This window comes from Strigops habroptila, chromosome 5 (assembly GCF_004027225.2).
Source record: "Strigops habroptila isolate Jane chromosome 5, bStrHab1.2.pri, whole genome shotgun sequence".
In the NCBI taxonomy this organism is placed as follows: Eukaryota; Metazoa; Chordata; class Aves; order Psittaciformes; family Psittacidae; genus Strigops; species Strigops habroptila.
This window is the reverse complement of record NC_044281.2, coordinates 60023246-60038774: the sequence shown is the minus strand read 5'-3', so window position 1 is coordinate 60038774 and position 15529 is coordinate 60023246. Positions and strand designations below refer to the sequence as shown.

The 15529-nt window shown below is 41.2% G+C and overlaps 1 protein-coding gene across 3 annotated transcripts in view; it reads right to left on the bottom strand.

Moving 5' to 3' along the window:
- Positions 1–323: 323 nt before the first annotated feature.
- Positions 324–15529, bottom strand: part of LOC115608793 (unconventional myosin-X-like) — a 94430-nt gene continuing 79224 nt past the window's right edge. For 2 of the 3 annotated variants that reach the window (XM_030488118.1, XM_030488120.1), the window contains exons 33-41: positions 13078–13235; positions 11745–11868; positions 9575–9872; positions 8121–8328; positions 7202–7338; positions 6215–6338; positions 4202–4651; positions 3231–3422; positions 324–2658 (exon numbers count right to left, since the gene is read on the bottom strand). In XM_030488118.1, coding sequence (XP_030343978.1) covers positions 2545–2658; positions 3231–3422; positions 4202–4651; positions 6215–6338; positions 7202–7338; positions 8121–8328; positions 9575–9872; positions 11745–11868; positions 13078–13235 — 1805 coding nt within the window. In that variant the 3' untranslated portion in view covers positions 324–2544. The remainder of the gene's footprint in view (positions 2659–3230; positions 3423–4201; positions 4652–6214; positions 6339–7201; positions 7339–8120; positions 8329–9574; positions 9873–11744; positions 11869–13077; positions 13236–15529) is intronic. The other variant, XM_030488119.1, reaches the window with a different exon arrangement.

The window sequence follows — 15529 nt, the reverse complement described above, 5'->3', positions numbered from 1 at the left end:
TGATCTGCAGCCCAGGCTTTTGGAGATGATTCATTCCTTGTTCTGCTTTCACCATAGTAACTGTTTCAGAACCAGTCCCTTGAGCTCATGTGGGACATGTCCAAAGGTGCAACAGCCCTAGAGCGAGCAGCAGAAGCTGGAACCAAGCCCTCCCCTTTGTCGTGGCAAGCTTCTATAATTCATTACAAAGGCAAAATTTGCTTCTGAGAGGAAGAGCAGTTGTCTCCTCATGCCACTGATGCCCAGTTACAAGTTTTGAGTGTTAGATCTCTGAGTAAGCATCTTAACACGAGCACACAATGTTTGTGAGTAAATACAGTCTGTGCAATCCAATAATTTATTAAACTTTCATATTGTAAAGCCAGTTACAAATTAAAAAAGACAGCAGAAGGAATTCTGTAATAGAAATAAGCAAAATTACAACAAATAGTAATGGGAGTTACATTTCCAAGTGGGTTCAAGCTGCCTGCAGCAACCCAAGAGCCAGAACACAGAGCTAGTGCAGAGTTAGGACAGGGATAATCAAGGCTATTCTGATACATAAAGAGATCTAGTCAGTGTATGGACCAATACAAAGTGTTGCTTCTCAGGTTGCCTCCGCATTCCTGTTCTCTCTCACTTGTGACCTGGTCATCTTTTCATTCTTTGTGACAAGAAGGGGATGTTTGTAGGATCCTTCAGTAAAGCTATTTAAGGCAAAACTCCAGTTGAAGTTACAATGTACAGCAGTGGCTATCCTCTTAGACTGGTTGTGTGGCAGGTGGACAGAGTGTCTGCACATGCTGCAGTGCAGTGGAAATGAGAGAAAAGCATGGGTTATGTACAGGGGGGCTTCTTGTACTGTCAAGCTCAAAACTACGGTGTTCTGCAGCACAGTATTAGTGACATGGCACAATCTGATAACGAATTCAAACAGAAGCCGTTGCATACTGACTCCTAGGGTTTTTACTATGAAATTTCTATTTCATAGCTAACAAACAGGCCTTATCTGCCACTTCTATGGAAATGGAGATGTCTGATTTCAAACACGGAACAAGGCCCGCATCACATACAGCACTTCAGTTTCATTAAGAAACTGAATGGGCCTTTGCATGCTAGGATCCCACAACTTAACAAGGGTCATAGTAAATGGCTAGCCACCAAGTTTCTTGATTACTGATGCAACCAATTTATGATGTGACTGATACTGAATATTGTTTTAAACTATGAAATCAAGTTTCTGAAGTCAAGAGACTGAAGATGACTGTCATCTTTCACTGAGAAAAAAGAATTCTGTTTCTTCAAATTGCGAGTAGCTATAAAACCCTCCAAGAAGCAGTTGTTTTGGCAAAACAGGTTTGTTTTCAAGTTTTGCTGATGACTAGGGACCTAGAGGAGATTGGAAGTGTATCTGGGGATTCACCGATGGGATCAGTTCCAATTAGAATTGAGAGGAGGATGAAAGGTTTGGCATCTGCTTACAGTAGTATTGGGGAAGTGAGAATCTTACCTATAACAATTTATCTAGGCATCTATTTGCTCTGTAAGAAACAGTTCACTTACTTACTTAAAACTAAAGTTCAGGAATCCCAGTCATCCTAAAATTTCATATAAAGAAAGAATGAACTTAATGCAGGCAGGCTGCTCACTATAAAAACCCCTGACCTTCATCTAAAACTTGGAGTTTGTGAAGAGCAGCTCTTCTGGAGATGCAGCTAAATCAATCTCACCTCCTCAGCTGTATGGGGGAAAGGCAGTCATTCATTTTTAGGCATTAGGTGCTGTTTGGAATGTTCTCGGAATGGTGCCTGCTGACCTGTTTCAGTGGTGTTAGTCCCAAAGGTTTTCTCCTGTGTTGGAGTACTTAGAATTTTAACTTAAAGTGCCACTTTTTACAGTTGTGTACCTGTGAACTTATATTGGAAGGTGAAGAATCACCCTGGGTGGTTTTATGTTTGTTTAATGCTTTCTCAAGTAGGGTTTAACCTCTTAGTTGGCCCAGCTGGCTTCAATTTTTCAAAGGCATTTTCTTTTCAGACCAGATCAGATCATTGGTATATCCTGAAGAAAAAACCCACAGTGACTTTTATTTTGGAGTTGCTTGCAAAATAAATAAAACCCAAATATTCTTTTAGCAGATCATGCTGAGATCTCATGATCCCAGATTTTTGCCTGTTGGAAATTCATAAGGAAGCTCAAGTCTGTCTCCTGTAGTGCAGAAATTATTCTTGTGAATTTTTCTGCCAGTATGACAGGTGAAAGCAGCGGAGAGGACACGCAGGAAGAGGAGGATGCTTCTGACTTCGCTTCTTTAAGGTACATTGTTCATCAGACAAGCAAAGGGGAAACAAGTTTTGGGTCATTAATATTTAACAACAGTTGTTACTGTTTACTGTCTTTGGGCAGAGGTGCAAATCCTATGGTTCTGTAGATGTCACTTCAGTTCTGAAATACAGTAGTCAATCAAGTGGAGTTTTTAAAAAACATCTTTGCTACACTTGTGCTGGCAAGTTGCAAATACTAACCATCAAACAACTGCCTCTCGTGTGTGGCAGTTCATTCGTATCACCTAGTCCAGATGCTGGCATGACTGTCCACACTGGTGGCTGATTTGACACTGCAGCGTTTCTTCACAATCATGTTGATGTATGCTTTCATGATCTTTATTATCTCGCCCACCTAGAGAGAGTACACAATAACAGAGGATAAGCACATTAAAAACCTAATTCCATTGATTCCATTCCAAAAGATTCCCCTTGTCTAAAGTCATGGCACCACAAACTTTGCATGCAGTACTAAATGTGAATATGACAGTAAGGAAAGAAATGCTTGGCAAGTTTGTGCTCTGTTGTGGCAACACTTAAAAGGATTGTAGCTCAAAGAAAAGCAACTTTAATGCTACTAAACTTTTTTTGTGTTTTTGAACTCCCCATTCATATACTGGAAGAGAATGAAAAAAACCAAGCACACGCATATGCACCCAATACTGGAAATTCCCAGTGCTTTGGAAAACCATTCAACCTCATTCACTTTCTAATCAGCATCATTTTATATTTTTTTCCTGTTAATCCCTGTATTCCAGAAAAGGTACCATGGCAGTTCAGGCTTAAGTTCCCTTCATCTTCTTCCTTGGCTGTCCAGTTCATTTAGCAAGAGTTATTGCATATAAACTTGTCTAGTTCTGTGAAATCAGAGCTTTGCTGAAGTGCCAGTAAAACTGCACATACAACAAGTCTTGAGCTTTCGTATACCTGGGATGTTTCAAAGAACATTTCTCTCTCATCCACTGTAATTTTGAAGGTGTTAGGCTGCGGTGCTCCGAAGAAAACAATGTGCTCATATTGAAAAGTTTCTAGTGGTTTAGGATCCCCTCGTTTGTAGACAGACACATTCTCAGTGCTAACTCCAAGCCAAAGATCATTTGGGAATCCACCTTCCTTGCACTGCAGAAAGAAAAACATGAATTTTTGTATAAATGCAGTGACATAGTCTTTGAATCAAGGTAAAGTCCTCCACTTCTGGCTCCTATAGAACATCTCAAGTCTTCACCCTAATAAAAAAAATAGGATGTCTGCATAAGGAATCTTGTAGGCACTCCTGCTGCAAAGATTTAAAAGCGACATGGCTGTGAGTCAAATACTAATTGAGCAATAAATAATGTAATACCTAACAGCTCTCATCAGATTTTTGAAGTGATTTAGGAAGCCAATATTCCTTTTATCATTTTACAGATACTACAGTGAGTGCAAGCAACTTCCTATGGTAATCGACCTAGGCAGCAACAAAACTGATAAAACTGGAACTGTGCCTTCCTGCGCTAGCAGGCTAAGGACAGTGGTCTAACCAACCCCGTCTGAGCAGTTTCTGTTGTAGTGTTCTGCTGAACAGCCAGTAGGGACAATAGAGCTTAGTTTTACTTTTGCTTTCACTAACCACCATCTTCTTAAGGCCTCCACCCCAAAGTCCCAAATTTTATTCCTCTTCTAATGAAGTGGGAATCCATTGTCTCCCTCCATTTACCAGGATGCACCAGCTTGCTTACTCTGTGCTCTCACCTCTTTGGATATGTGGTACTGCAGGCTCACCCTAAGCTTACTACGGCAAAATGCAGCCAGTTCCCAAAATTCCCTTTGGCTGCTGAGCAATGTAGTACACACAGCTGCATCTGTTCTCCAGACTGATGCCTCTTCTTGGCAGCAGAAACATGAGTTTCATCACTCACCTCAACATCGAAGAGAGTTGACCCATAACCTGGCCACTCCTTTATAATGGACATGTATTTCACCATGGCCTGATGCTGAGAGAGTCCTTGCAGCTTGGTCCATTTCTGCGCTATGCTTGCCCGAGCAGCTGAAAGCTCTTCCTTTACCCACATCTCCATCATTTGCTCCTCTTCTACCTTCTGCTTCTTTACAGAGCCTGTCTTGAAGCTACGTTTCAATGTCCCTTCAAGGAAGCTCGTCCGTCTTCTCTCCAGAGTATGACTGGTAGTGCCGCTGCTCTTTGTTGAGTGCAGTATTTTGGATTTTAACCTGTTAACTGGGTAGATTCCATCAAGGGTCCAACTTATTTTAGAATAATCTCCATGAAGATACTGCAGCCGTAGAGCTGCTAGGCGCTGCAGAGTGTCCTCTGGTGCAGGAAAATGACCATCTATGAGGCTTTCATGAGCCTACAAAGAAACAAGAAGTCCCCCAAACTCATTAGAAAGCAGAAGCATATTTTATTCACAGCTGGGTCCATGTAGAGATTCCTCTGGCATCTGTCCAACCCAGCAGGAAAGACAACTCTGGAGGTCAGAGCAGAAATTATAATAAAGTCAGTTTGCAACTGGTTGATGTGTGGGGAACACCTAGTTCTGCAAGCCTGGACAGGACAGAGATCTCTGAGGGGCTCCTATCCTTTACTGACAGTCTTACAATGAGGACTTGTAAAGTCTGGAACAGATGGGAGAGACCAGAATTGAGGCAATTTGTTTAGTGCTGTACCAGCTGCAGCTCCTATATGGAGATTATATTCAACACCAGAAAGTTAGATATAATAAACTCGAGGCTCTTAACGTCAGTCTCATTGCACATCAGCACCTCCCACCTCCTCCTCTTTCACCTGATGTCTCCCCCAATCTTCTTGCTTCCTTTTGCCTGTTTTTCTGTGAAATATATTTACATCCATCTTTTGTTACATCCATCTAATGTGTAGATAACATCTACTCCTACTGTTACTTCTCTTCCACTACTCTTTGCCAGGAAAAGCTACATAGACTGAAAGCCTTGTCAACAGGGAGTTTGGTACAACTGAGTTTCAACAGAGTACCATGATGTCTTGTTTCTGACCGTTTTGTAGACATTCTGTAGTTAACAATATTTAATCTTCATTTCAGGAAAGCCTTCTCAGGGAACTACTGGCTGTGTGATGTACATGCAAACCATCTGACTATCAGAGAGTTTCAGTCTTCAAGACACTGACTCCCTTTAACACATATTAATTAATTTTCAACAGCTATAATTTTCTGAGGCAAGATCAGTGTTCATTAGAAGTAATAAAGATGGGACAAATCACACAGCCGAGTACTGCAGTCAGTTTAGTTTTGCATCCCTAATTGCAAGGTTATTTCATACCAGTGTGATCTCTCGCCTAACCAGCATCATTGCACTATGGAGCATAAGAGCTTAAAAGATTACTCAGCAGATCAATATTGTCAACTACATTCTCTTTTCTTTTTTCTGTAGTACTCTTCTAGTGCTTCTAGTGCTTCTAGTGCTTCTCTGTTAATCAAAAGAAATTGCCCAAAAGACAAGTTTTTTTAGATAATTCCTGTAACACCCCAAGGATGAGCTGCTTTTGTAAGCTGATATGCAGATAGCTAGATTTTCCACTTTTCTTCACACTTATGTTCTGCAAGCAGCTAGTTTTAATGATTCTTCTTGAATCACTATCCAAATTTCTGTATCTTTCAAAATTAAAGACAAATTTTAAAAGCATTTTATCATCATAGGTTTTCAAGGGTTTTTTTAGACCTTGTTCATTTTTCTTGCTTTTGTCCTAATACTCCTATTCCGTAGAGAACTTCACAGTATATCTGCTTGGTAGATTCCAGGCAAAAATTAAACACATTAAGTTCTTCTGTTCCAACCAGCATTCCCACTTCTAATGCAAAGGTAAGCCAGTTTTTTGTATACTCTTGTGTGCTTCTGCCACCCTGGAAATTAAATCATTCTCCCAGAGCCAAGCTTACCTGCTCAAACATGAAGGCAAACTCCACCCCATCTTTGGGAACATTCTCAATATCTAAGAAGCAATAAAGCTTAAAATACAGCTGCCACTGTCCTTCCTCCTCTTCTTCTTCAGACCCAGCAAGTCTGTAAGATTGGAAAGAGAATGAGAGGAGAACAAATCCGTAACCAGGAGCTCCACAGTACTGGGATGTCCACAGTGCAACTCACAACATGAAGATATACCTGGATTTCTAAAACAGAGAGGATACGAAACTACCTAATTTAGCAGGACAATCTCAGTGCAGCAGACTTTGCTGGTAACTTCCATTTTTTCCTCTGAGTCACAGGAAATTTTGATTCAGAAGGACCCAAAGTTCTTATCAAATACACTTGATCGAAAAATTTTTTAGATCAATAAATGCAAGACTTGGGGCAGGACACAAAGTAGTCCCCATTTTCAAGATACAGTTTCGATCAGATCCTGTAATCTTGTGACTGTGAAAAACATCAACCTTGCCACTATTTGAAACAATTTTATTTTTGTCTTCAGAACTGCTGTAAAATAGATAATGGCACTGACAGTTTATTGCATTATTTATTGCTTTTTTTGTATGCCCAGCCACAAAATCACAGCCCACAGTAAGAAATCAGAGTTGTGTTTCTATGTCCAAATCTTTGCTCTCTCTTCTGATATAGCTTTTATGATATAATTTGGCAAGTTTGTTATCAGACTTAAGCAAACTTTCCCTGAGCTCTGCTAGCAAACCATTATTCTTTGATAAAGGCACTACTGATTTTGCCCTAGTAAAGAATGCTTCTTTACTCTGCTACTTTACACGGTTTTCCTCACAGTCAGAAAGAGCACTTAAACCTTATCAGGAAGTTCAAACCAGAGTGAATGGTTGAATCACTGCAGCTGCTTTGCATAAAACTGCCACACTATACTACCACTTAACCCAGTGTAACATTCAACTAGGAGTTAAAGGTTTTATGAAACATTATTCTACCTCTCAAACTTGGCCAAGATATCAGCCACAATCACCCGACTCTCAACAGCACGGTCCACCTGCTGATTATGTTCAAAGAGTGCAAACATGTTACGACTGTCTTCCATTGCTAAACCTCGGATCAGCTTTTCAACCACCTGCAAAATTGGAGAGAGACAGATCACAGAGTAGGTATTACACACACTTTCACAAGAAGAATCGGTACCTCTTCAGGACGCTCAAAATTTCATAAACCTCCATCACATTTCTCCCTTAGTTATCTCATTTTCAGATTAAAGAATTCTAAACCTAAAAAATCATTCCCTTCAAGGAAGTCATTACTTGTATACAATCATCCTCGCTGTTCTTCTCTGAACCTTTTCTATCTCTTCTACCCTTTTGAACATGGGGGAGTTCGAACTCTGTACAAGGTACAGACACATAAGCGATTTAGATGTCATGATGACATTCTCAGTTTCTTCTAATAACAGCTCCACTCTTTACTACTATTTTTACATCTGTTTAGCACTAATGTTTTCAGACATGGCTACTATAATCTGGAATCTTGCTTCTGACCTGCCAATGATTAAGTTACAGTTACAGTATCCCTTCCAGAATGATTACATTATGAACTGGAATTTCAGCTTGTCTAGAAAACTGTGTTTTAGCAAGTCTTCAGAATTATTACCTTTCCAATGGCCAGAACACCAAAAGTGTTTAGATTTTGCAACACAATTGTGAAGTGATATTCTACAACCTGGGCATAGGCCTTGCCTAATTCTGAACCTGCAGAATAAGCTGAGCTTTCCCTACAGACTTTGTGGATACAGAGAAAAAAAATTGTACTTAAAAAAAAAAGTAACAAGAAATTGGAGTTGAATGGGAAAAGGGAGTCCCTTCCACAAAGCCAGTATCCAGACAGAGAGATGTGCTTACATACCTCCCCAGCACTCGTGTGGGAATTGATGGTTATTTTACAGGAGCCACCGCCATGGCAGTACACTGTTGTGGTCATTTCTTCACGGGTGAGAAGAGCCTGTATTTCCTCCTGGGAGGGCACAAACTCCCTCGTCTTCGTCCTCTTCAGGGAATCACTTATGAATTGTGCATACCTGTCTATTTCTGAGCCTGGAAAGAGGTCTCTTACCCTAATTGTAAAGAGAAGCAAAAGAACCCATTACACAGTGAAGCAGAACTACCATATAACACATTACCATATAATTTGGACTACTGTATGTAAAGAGTTCAGTGGAGATAGTGATGTTAAGTGCAACCACAGGAAGAATGAGCTCCCTTATTTCCTAAACCATAAAACCTGCTTTTACTAGTCATTTCAAGGTCACTTCAGTGGCATTTCTCAGCAACGTATGAAATAAGCAGTTCAAACATTCAGGAGTTTAGTACCAGCTGAAGATAATAGGATTGACCATCTCAATTTACAAAATTGAGGTTAAAAACTATGAAATTGAATGTAAAATTTTTTTCATTTACTCGTGTTTTTTAATTTGCTGGCTGTGCTTGAGCCACTTCTGCAGTTTTTTTCTGAATCAAGAAGATAGAAAGTAGATGCTTGTACACAGTTCTCTTCCCTCCAAGGCCAGCAGTTTTAAGTATAACATTATCTGCAACTCTAGTGATAAAACCATGAAATGGTGACATGGAGTATTCCTCAGCATGTCTTAGAACCAGGCCCTGGGTGTAGCTATTTAGTGTACTAGCACAAATTTCACCACACTCCTTCCTGGCTTGGAAGGAATTAAATAGATTATATTTATCTTTCTTGTCATTAATGAATGGAGTGAGACTACATGGCTGCAGCTCAGCCCCAGTGCAGACTACTTGGAAAGCTGCATTAGATGTTGAAGAGGAATTGGAAAGAAATGTGAATTATTTAGTTCATGAAAATTGGAAGTTTAAGTGGGTTAGAAATACAAATTGTAGCAGTATACGCTTAGTTAAGCACATAAATACTGAAAAATTATAAATTGGATTTACAGTATATCTACTACTCCACAGTATATATTTTGCCTGTGTCAGCTGCAAGGTAGTACATACTTCAATGTATATGAAAGTACAGTCCTCACCTTTCCTGCAGGTTGAGAATGTTTACATGCACATTAATAAGCAGTAGGTCATCAGCTGTAAATCCACTTTAACATAGTCTCACGGTATTCTGTTTGGTTAGCCTTACTTTCCACATCCTTTCGATACAATGGCTGGCAATACATTTGAATACAACAGAACAACTGGTAGCAAAAATTGTGCAAAAGGTAGGAGGCTGCAACGCCACAGGAAGATGTTTGCACAGGAGGAGGGTAAGACAGAGAACTACAACAGTCAGTGGAAGACTGGCAGAGAGAAGGGTAACAGGCTGCAAATAAAAAGAATGTTTACCTTCTAAGGTGGAACTTGAGGTAGCGCAGGATCCCTCTACTAGGCAGAAAAGTACAGCTCATACATGACATCAGCTGCCAGTGGTGCAGGTTCCCAGTACTGTTGGGATGCGGCATGTGGTTAGTTTGTTTGATAAGCTGACAGTACACTTCATCACGAAGGGGCTTTAAATCATGGCAGGTCTGCAGAATGCCTTGGATAATGGGTATGGGGTCAGACACTGTCTCAATTTCCTGAAGGGAGTTAAAGATCTTCACTGCTTCATCCTGTAAGCTGCTGTAACCCTTCTCTTGTTGCACTGGGGAACAATCGCAAAGGTGACAAGAAGTGAGCATTACATTCTGCTGGCCCAGCAACACCACAAGCAACTGTACTAGTCTGTCACAGAAGAGAAGTGAGCTGAGCATTAGCTCATCTCCTGAACTTAAATTTATACTTAAAATTGATTAATATTTCCCCTTTAAATGCACAAATGCAGATTTAATTAGCATTTGCCAACATCTGACTTGCCACCACTGCAAATTCATTTTTTTATATACTGTGCAGAAAAGCAAAGTAATGTTTTTAAGGGAAACTAGCATTGAAATCTAGTCAGGCTTCAGTGTCTGCAGATGAGGTGCCAAGAGACAGCTTTTGGCGCTTCATCTGCAGACACAGGTGAAGGGGTGGCAGAAAGTCAACTCTTTGTAAACTGTCTCCTCACCTGAGAGCAGCTGTAGAACAGAGGGTCACTAATGCAGTTACGTGCCTGAGTACAGACACCAAAGCCTGGCTTGTGTACTTCCAATATTCTCTGTTTTGCCCTGAAGCCAACACAGAATTTTGGCAAATTGCTGTACCACTGATTCAGCTTTTACCTATTGTTTAGAATTAAAATGCCTACTCCAAATCTGCTTAAGTTTCTTAAGCACCTGAATGTCTGCTTTGAATTGCTCAGAAGTATGTGATACTACCATACTGCTGCAGGCTTGCATCCTCTGCACAACTCTGGGGCTGTAGGTCCTTCTGAATCTCCTATACAGCCATTGCTTCCCCAATGGCCATGCATTAATTGTACAGTACCAATACACAGCCCTGTAGCAAGCTCCACAGTGTATTTGCTCTGTAATTTTTCTGTATTCCAAAATTCGTTTTTTCTGTGCTTTTAATCTGCCACTTAATTTGATCCTTGTATCATGAGAGACAGTGAGCAGTTACTTCCCTTTCACTTTCTTCATGACAGTCCCCTAGTCCTAAAAGCTTCTTTTTGAGGCTGGAGAGTACTGCTCTATTTAGTCTCTTAACTGTAGGCAAGTCTTTCTATACCTTTAGTCATCTCTGGGTAGGTTTTCACTTCTCCTGTATCTATGTTAACATCTGAAAGGCCAAACTGAATCCTGTATTCAAGATGCAGGTGCATGATACATCAGTAAAGCCGCACAGAGACTTTTTCCTTTTCTAAGCTTTCAAAACCTTGCATTAGCTGTTGTGTTTCTGTGCTTAGCACAAGACTTGACATTTTCATAAAGCTATGTAAATTTCTGTTCACTTTCCTAAGCAGAACTAGATCACTACCCATGCGGCAAACTGTTTTTCCCATATACATTTCTTTGCATATCCAGATTGAAATAAATTTCTGAAAAGATTTTGTGGCCCAGTCATTCTGTGTTAGAGATTCTTCTATAGGTCTTCAGCAGCAGCAGTTTTAGTATTGCCAAACAGTCTGGAATCATCAGCAAATCACTTCAGTTTACTGGTGGTCTATCAAACAGTCTAGCTCTTTCATGTTCCTGAAGCATGTGAAGAAAGGATTCATTTCGTCTGGTTTTACTGCAGCTTCTGTATGAATAATAGCCCACTGCCGGTTGCATAATGTAATCCTCTTGCAGGATTTCCACTGGAGCTATATGCAGTTGCAGCTAAAGGATGACAGGCTGCACATCCTCCAGATAGATGATAAACTATCTGCCCCCATTTTCTTTAAGATTCAATGTTCCTAAGATCCAAGGCAGTGGACACAGAATACATTCTGGGTTGTGAAATGACCTGCTCCTTCTCTGAACCCTGTGGGCTCAGAACCCCAAATGGACTTCACCTGCATAGAGAGCACTCACAGACCACTTTCGTGGTGCTCAGGCTCCACACACCCTCAAAATGTGAGCAGACTCTGTCACATGGGTAAAATACTTACAGTTGACACTAACATCTCCATATGGTAGTGGGAGCAATGGGGAATGCAACGGGTGCTGGGTGTATCGCAAGATTGGGTTCCTCCTATATGTCTGTTCCACTACTTCAAAGTTTGTGCTGTTTTCCTGAGGTGGGAGGAAGGGGAATAGAAAAAAAAAACCAGGAGGATTATAATGATCCTTAAATGGGGATAGACCTTTGCAGGATGTCAAAGCTCAACCACTTTATCTAAGTTTCTGGAGGTCCATGGAGGGACTAGGAGCATAATTCACATATAAAAATTACTCTGTACATTACTGCTGAAAATTAAATGTAAGAATAGCCACACTGGGTCATACCAAGCACAGGATCCTCACTTCAAACGTGGCTTGTGGCTGATACCTAATGCAGGTATATAACAGGCATGTATGACATGATTCCTTCCTGGTATAACCTTCAAGCTTTCAACAGTAAATGGTTAATAGACTCTTTGATCACAGGTTCACTACGTTTAGTATGAAATAACGAGCCTGTCCTCCCTGAATTTGTCTGGTTGTATTCCATGTGTTTACAGAATGGACAACCAAACTGCATGTTGTTAAAAATCTGGGCCTGTCACTATCATATACATTGGCATCACCTTCTTCCACATTTCGTCCTATATTTCTTCCCTAATAATACTGAACATTCCATTTGCCCATGAACCCCAAGCTGAAATTTTCCAAGATTCTCCATGATCACTCCCAGCTCTTTATTCCCAAATAGTTACTATCTAATTGCATCTACTTTAGACCTCATCACAATGCATATGTTTACATATATGTTTCTTTTGAAATATGCTTTGGTATGTCTTATAATATGATTCTACATTTAATTTGCCACAGTTTCTGGAAAGAAGCCTTTTCAATAATTACTCCTGCTACAGTGGCACAATTTCTGCTATTTTGAAGGATGTTTTCTTTCCGCCCTTTTACTCTGCTATTTAACCACACGAGCCTAAGGTACAAAGACGACTTCAGGGTACAGCAAAGTCACATGGCTGGTATGAATGGAAATTTTTATATTCGTGTCCAGAGGATGTTTAGGAGAGGAAAGGATGAAGCAGGGATTTGCAATTTATAATTGCACACAGTTGTAGCCTGAACTTACACAGATCAGTTAACATGCTAATTCAAAGTAAAATTAATGTAAGATTTGATTATTTAGTTGCACAGTCATTTAGGTTTCTCCACTCCCCACGCCCCCCCCCAAGACAGCAACCCTGTTTCTTGCCACATTCTCAGCAATGACTGGGTAAGGCCAGTGGTGATCTGGCTGCTCCCAACTCACTTGGGAATTAGCATAATGCCGCCTACCCTGATGTCACGAATGAGTTGCTGTGTAGGTGTTTCGATGGGAACTTTGCTGTCAATGACGCCTTGAATGGCAGAAGCCCAGCGCATAGCTTCATTCAACAGCTTCGTGTACAGTCTGTAGGAGTGCTTTCGCCCATGGACAATGATGTTCCAATAGCCTGTAGAGAAACAAAGAAGATGGAAGGTAAAACTTGCTTCCATGTTATGTAGTTGACTGGAGGTTAGCACGTGACACCCATCTACAATAAGGAGGATCCGGGGAACTACAGGCCTGTCAGTCTGCCCTTGGTGCTGGGAAAGGTTATGGAGCAGATCATCGTGAGCCCTATCACGTAGCATGTAGAGGGCAACCAGGCAATCAGGCCCAATCGGCGTGGGTTTATGAAAGGCAGGACCTGCTTGACTAACCTGATCTCCTTCTATGACAAGGTGACCCACTTAGTGGATGAGGGAAAGGATGTGGATGTTGTCTACCTAGACTTTAGTAAAGCCTTTGACATCATTTCCCACAGCACTCTCTTGAAGAAATTGACTGTTCATGCCTTGGATGGGTGTACTTTTCACAGGGTAAAAGACTGGCTGGATGGCTGGGCCCAAAGAGTGGTGATGAACGGAGTTAAACCCAGTTGGTGGCTGGTCACAAGTAGTGTTCCCCAGGGCTCAGTACTGGGGCCAGTTCTGTTTAATATCTTTATCAATGATCTGGACAAGGGTATTTAGTGCACCCTCAGTAAGTTTGTAGACAATGCCAAGTTCAGCAGGAGTGTTGAGCTGCTGGAGGGTAGGAAGGCACTGCAGAGGTATCTGGACAGGCTGGATCAATGGGCCAACTGTATGAGGTTCAACAAGGCAAAGTGCTGGGTCCTGCACTTGGGTCACAACAATCCCATGTAATGCTACAGGCTTGGGGAAGAATGGCTGGAAAGCTGCCCCACGGAAAAGGACCTTGGGGTGTTGTTCAACAGCCAGCTGAACATGAGCCAGCAGTGTGCCCACATGGCCAAGAAGGCAAATAGCATCCTGGCTTGTATGAGAAATAGTGTGGCCAGCAGGACTAGGGAAGCGATTGTCCCCCAGTATTTGGCACTGGTGACGCCACACCTCAGAATACTGCATTCAGGTTTGGGCCCCTCACTATAAGAAAGACACTGAGGTGCTGGAGTGTATCCAAAGAACAGCAATGAAGCTGGTGAAGAGAAAAAGTCTTATGAGCAGTGGGTGAGGAAATTGAGGATGTTCAGCCTAGAGAAAAGGAGGCTCAGGGCAGAACTTCTAAAAGGAGCTTGTAGCGAGGTGGGGGTCGGCTTCTTCTCCCAAGTAACAAGCAATAGGACTTGAGGAAAAGGCCTCAAGTTGCACCAAGGAAGGTTTAGTTTGGATATTGTGAAAAATTTCTTCACCAAAAGGGTTGTGAATCACTGGAACAGGCTGCCCAGGGAAGTGATGCAGTCACCATCCCTGGAAGTATTTAAAAGACGTGGTGCTTAGCGACATGGTTTAGTGATGGGCTTGGCAGTGCTAGGTTAATGGTTGGACTCGATGATCTTAAAGGTCTTTTCCAACCTAAATAATTCTGTGATTCTCCTCCTGTTTGTAGCATGTGTCAGATAGCTGCTTTGATAGCAACATATGATCTGTCTAGTTAAAATTGACTAGATAGACATTAATGTCCCCATTCCCAAAACATACTTATTAGCAGGAAGGTCCTAATCCAAATTATGGTACAAAGACAGCTTTCCAAGATACAAGTATCTTGCAGTATAACATTAATACTTCCCTGCCAACCAGGCAGCTCACTTTCACAGACAGCATTTGGGCTACACTGTGCTATTCATCACTCAGAAAATGACCACTCTACACACAGCACCCAGTCAGATTGCCAAGTGAATTCTCATAGCTTTTAAAAATAACGTATTTGACATAAACTGAGAGATGACAATTCCCTCTGCTAAAAGCAGCCCTAGACATTTGTTGAGATCAAAAACATGGACTATTTGTTGTAAGCGGAAGAAATTTCCTCTCATCTCACTTTACTAAACACTTCCAGCTTCCAGCCCTTTTTAAAAATACCCCAAGTAACTCCACTACTCAAATGTCCAGTATTTCAAGTCTTGTTCTAAAGCTCATCTTCTTTGTCAGGGTGATTCACCCGTTGCCCCATAAACCTGAGTTCACTCCTGAACTCATAAGGCAAGCCATGGAGGATCATGCCAGATCCTGCCTTCCCAGAACTGTGTCACACTGCAAACACAGAAAGCAAAACATAGGCCCTTGTAATCTTTTGTTTCTAATGAGTTAAGTGATGCTACAGAAAAGACTTAGTGTATGCCACTGTTGTTATTTAAGAGAGTAACATCAACCCCAGAGACAAATGTAGGTCATGCTACAAAGCGACAGTTATTTATAGAGATGTTCTGATAATTACAGTGTCAACTACAAGAACTCATGCCCC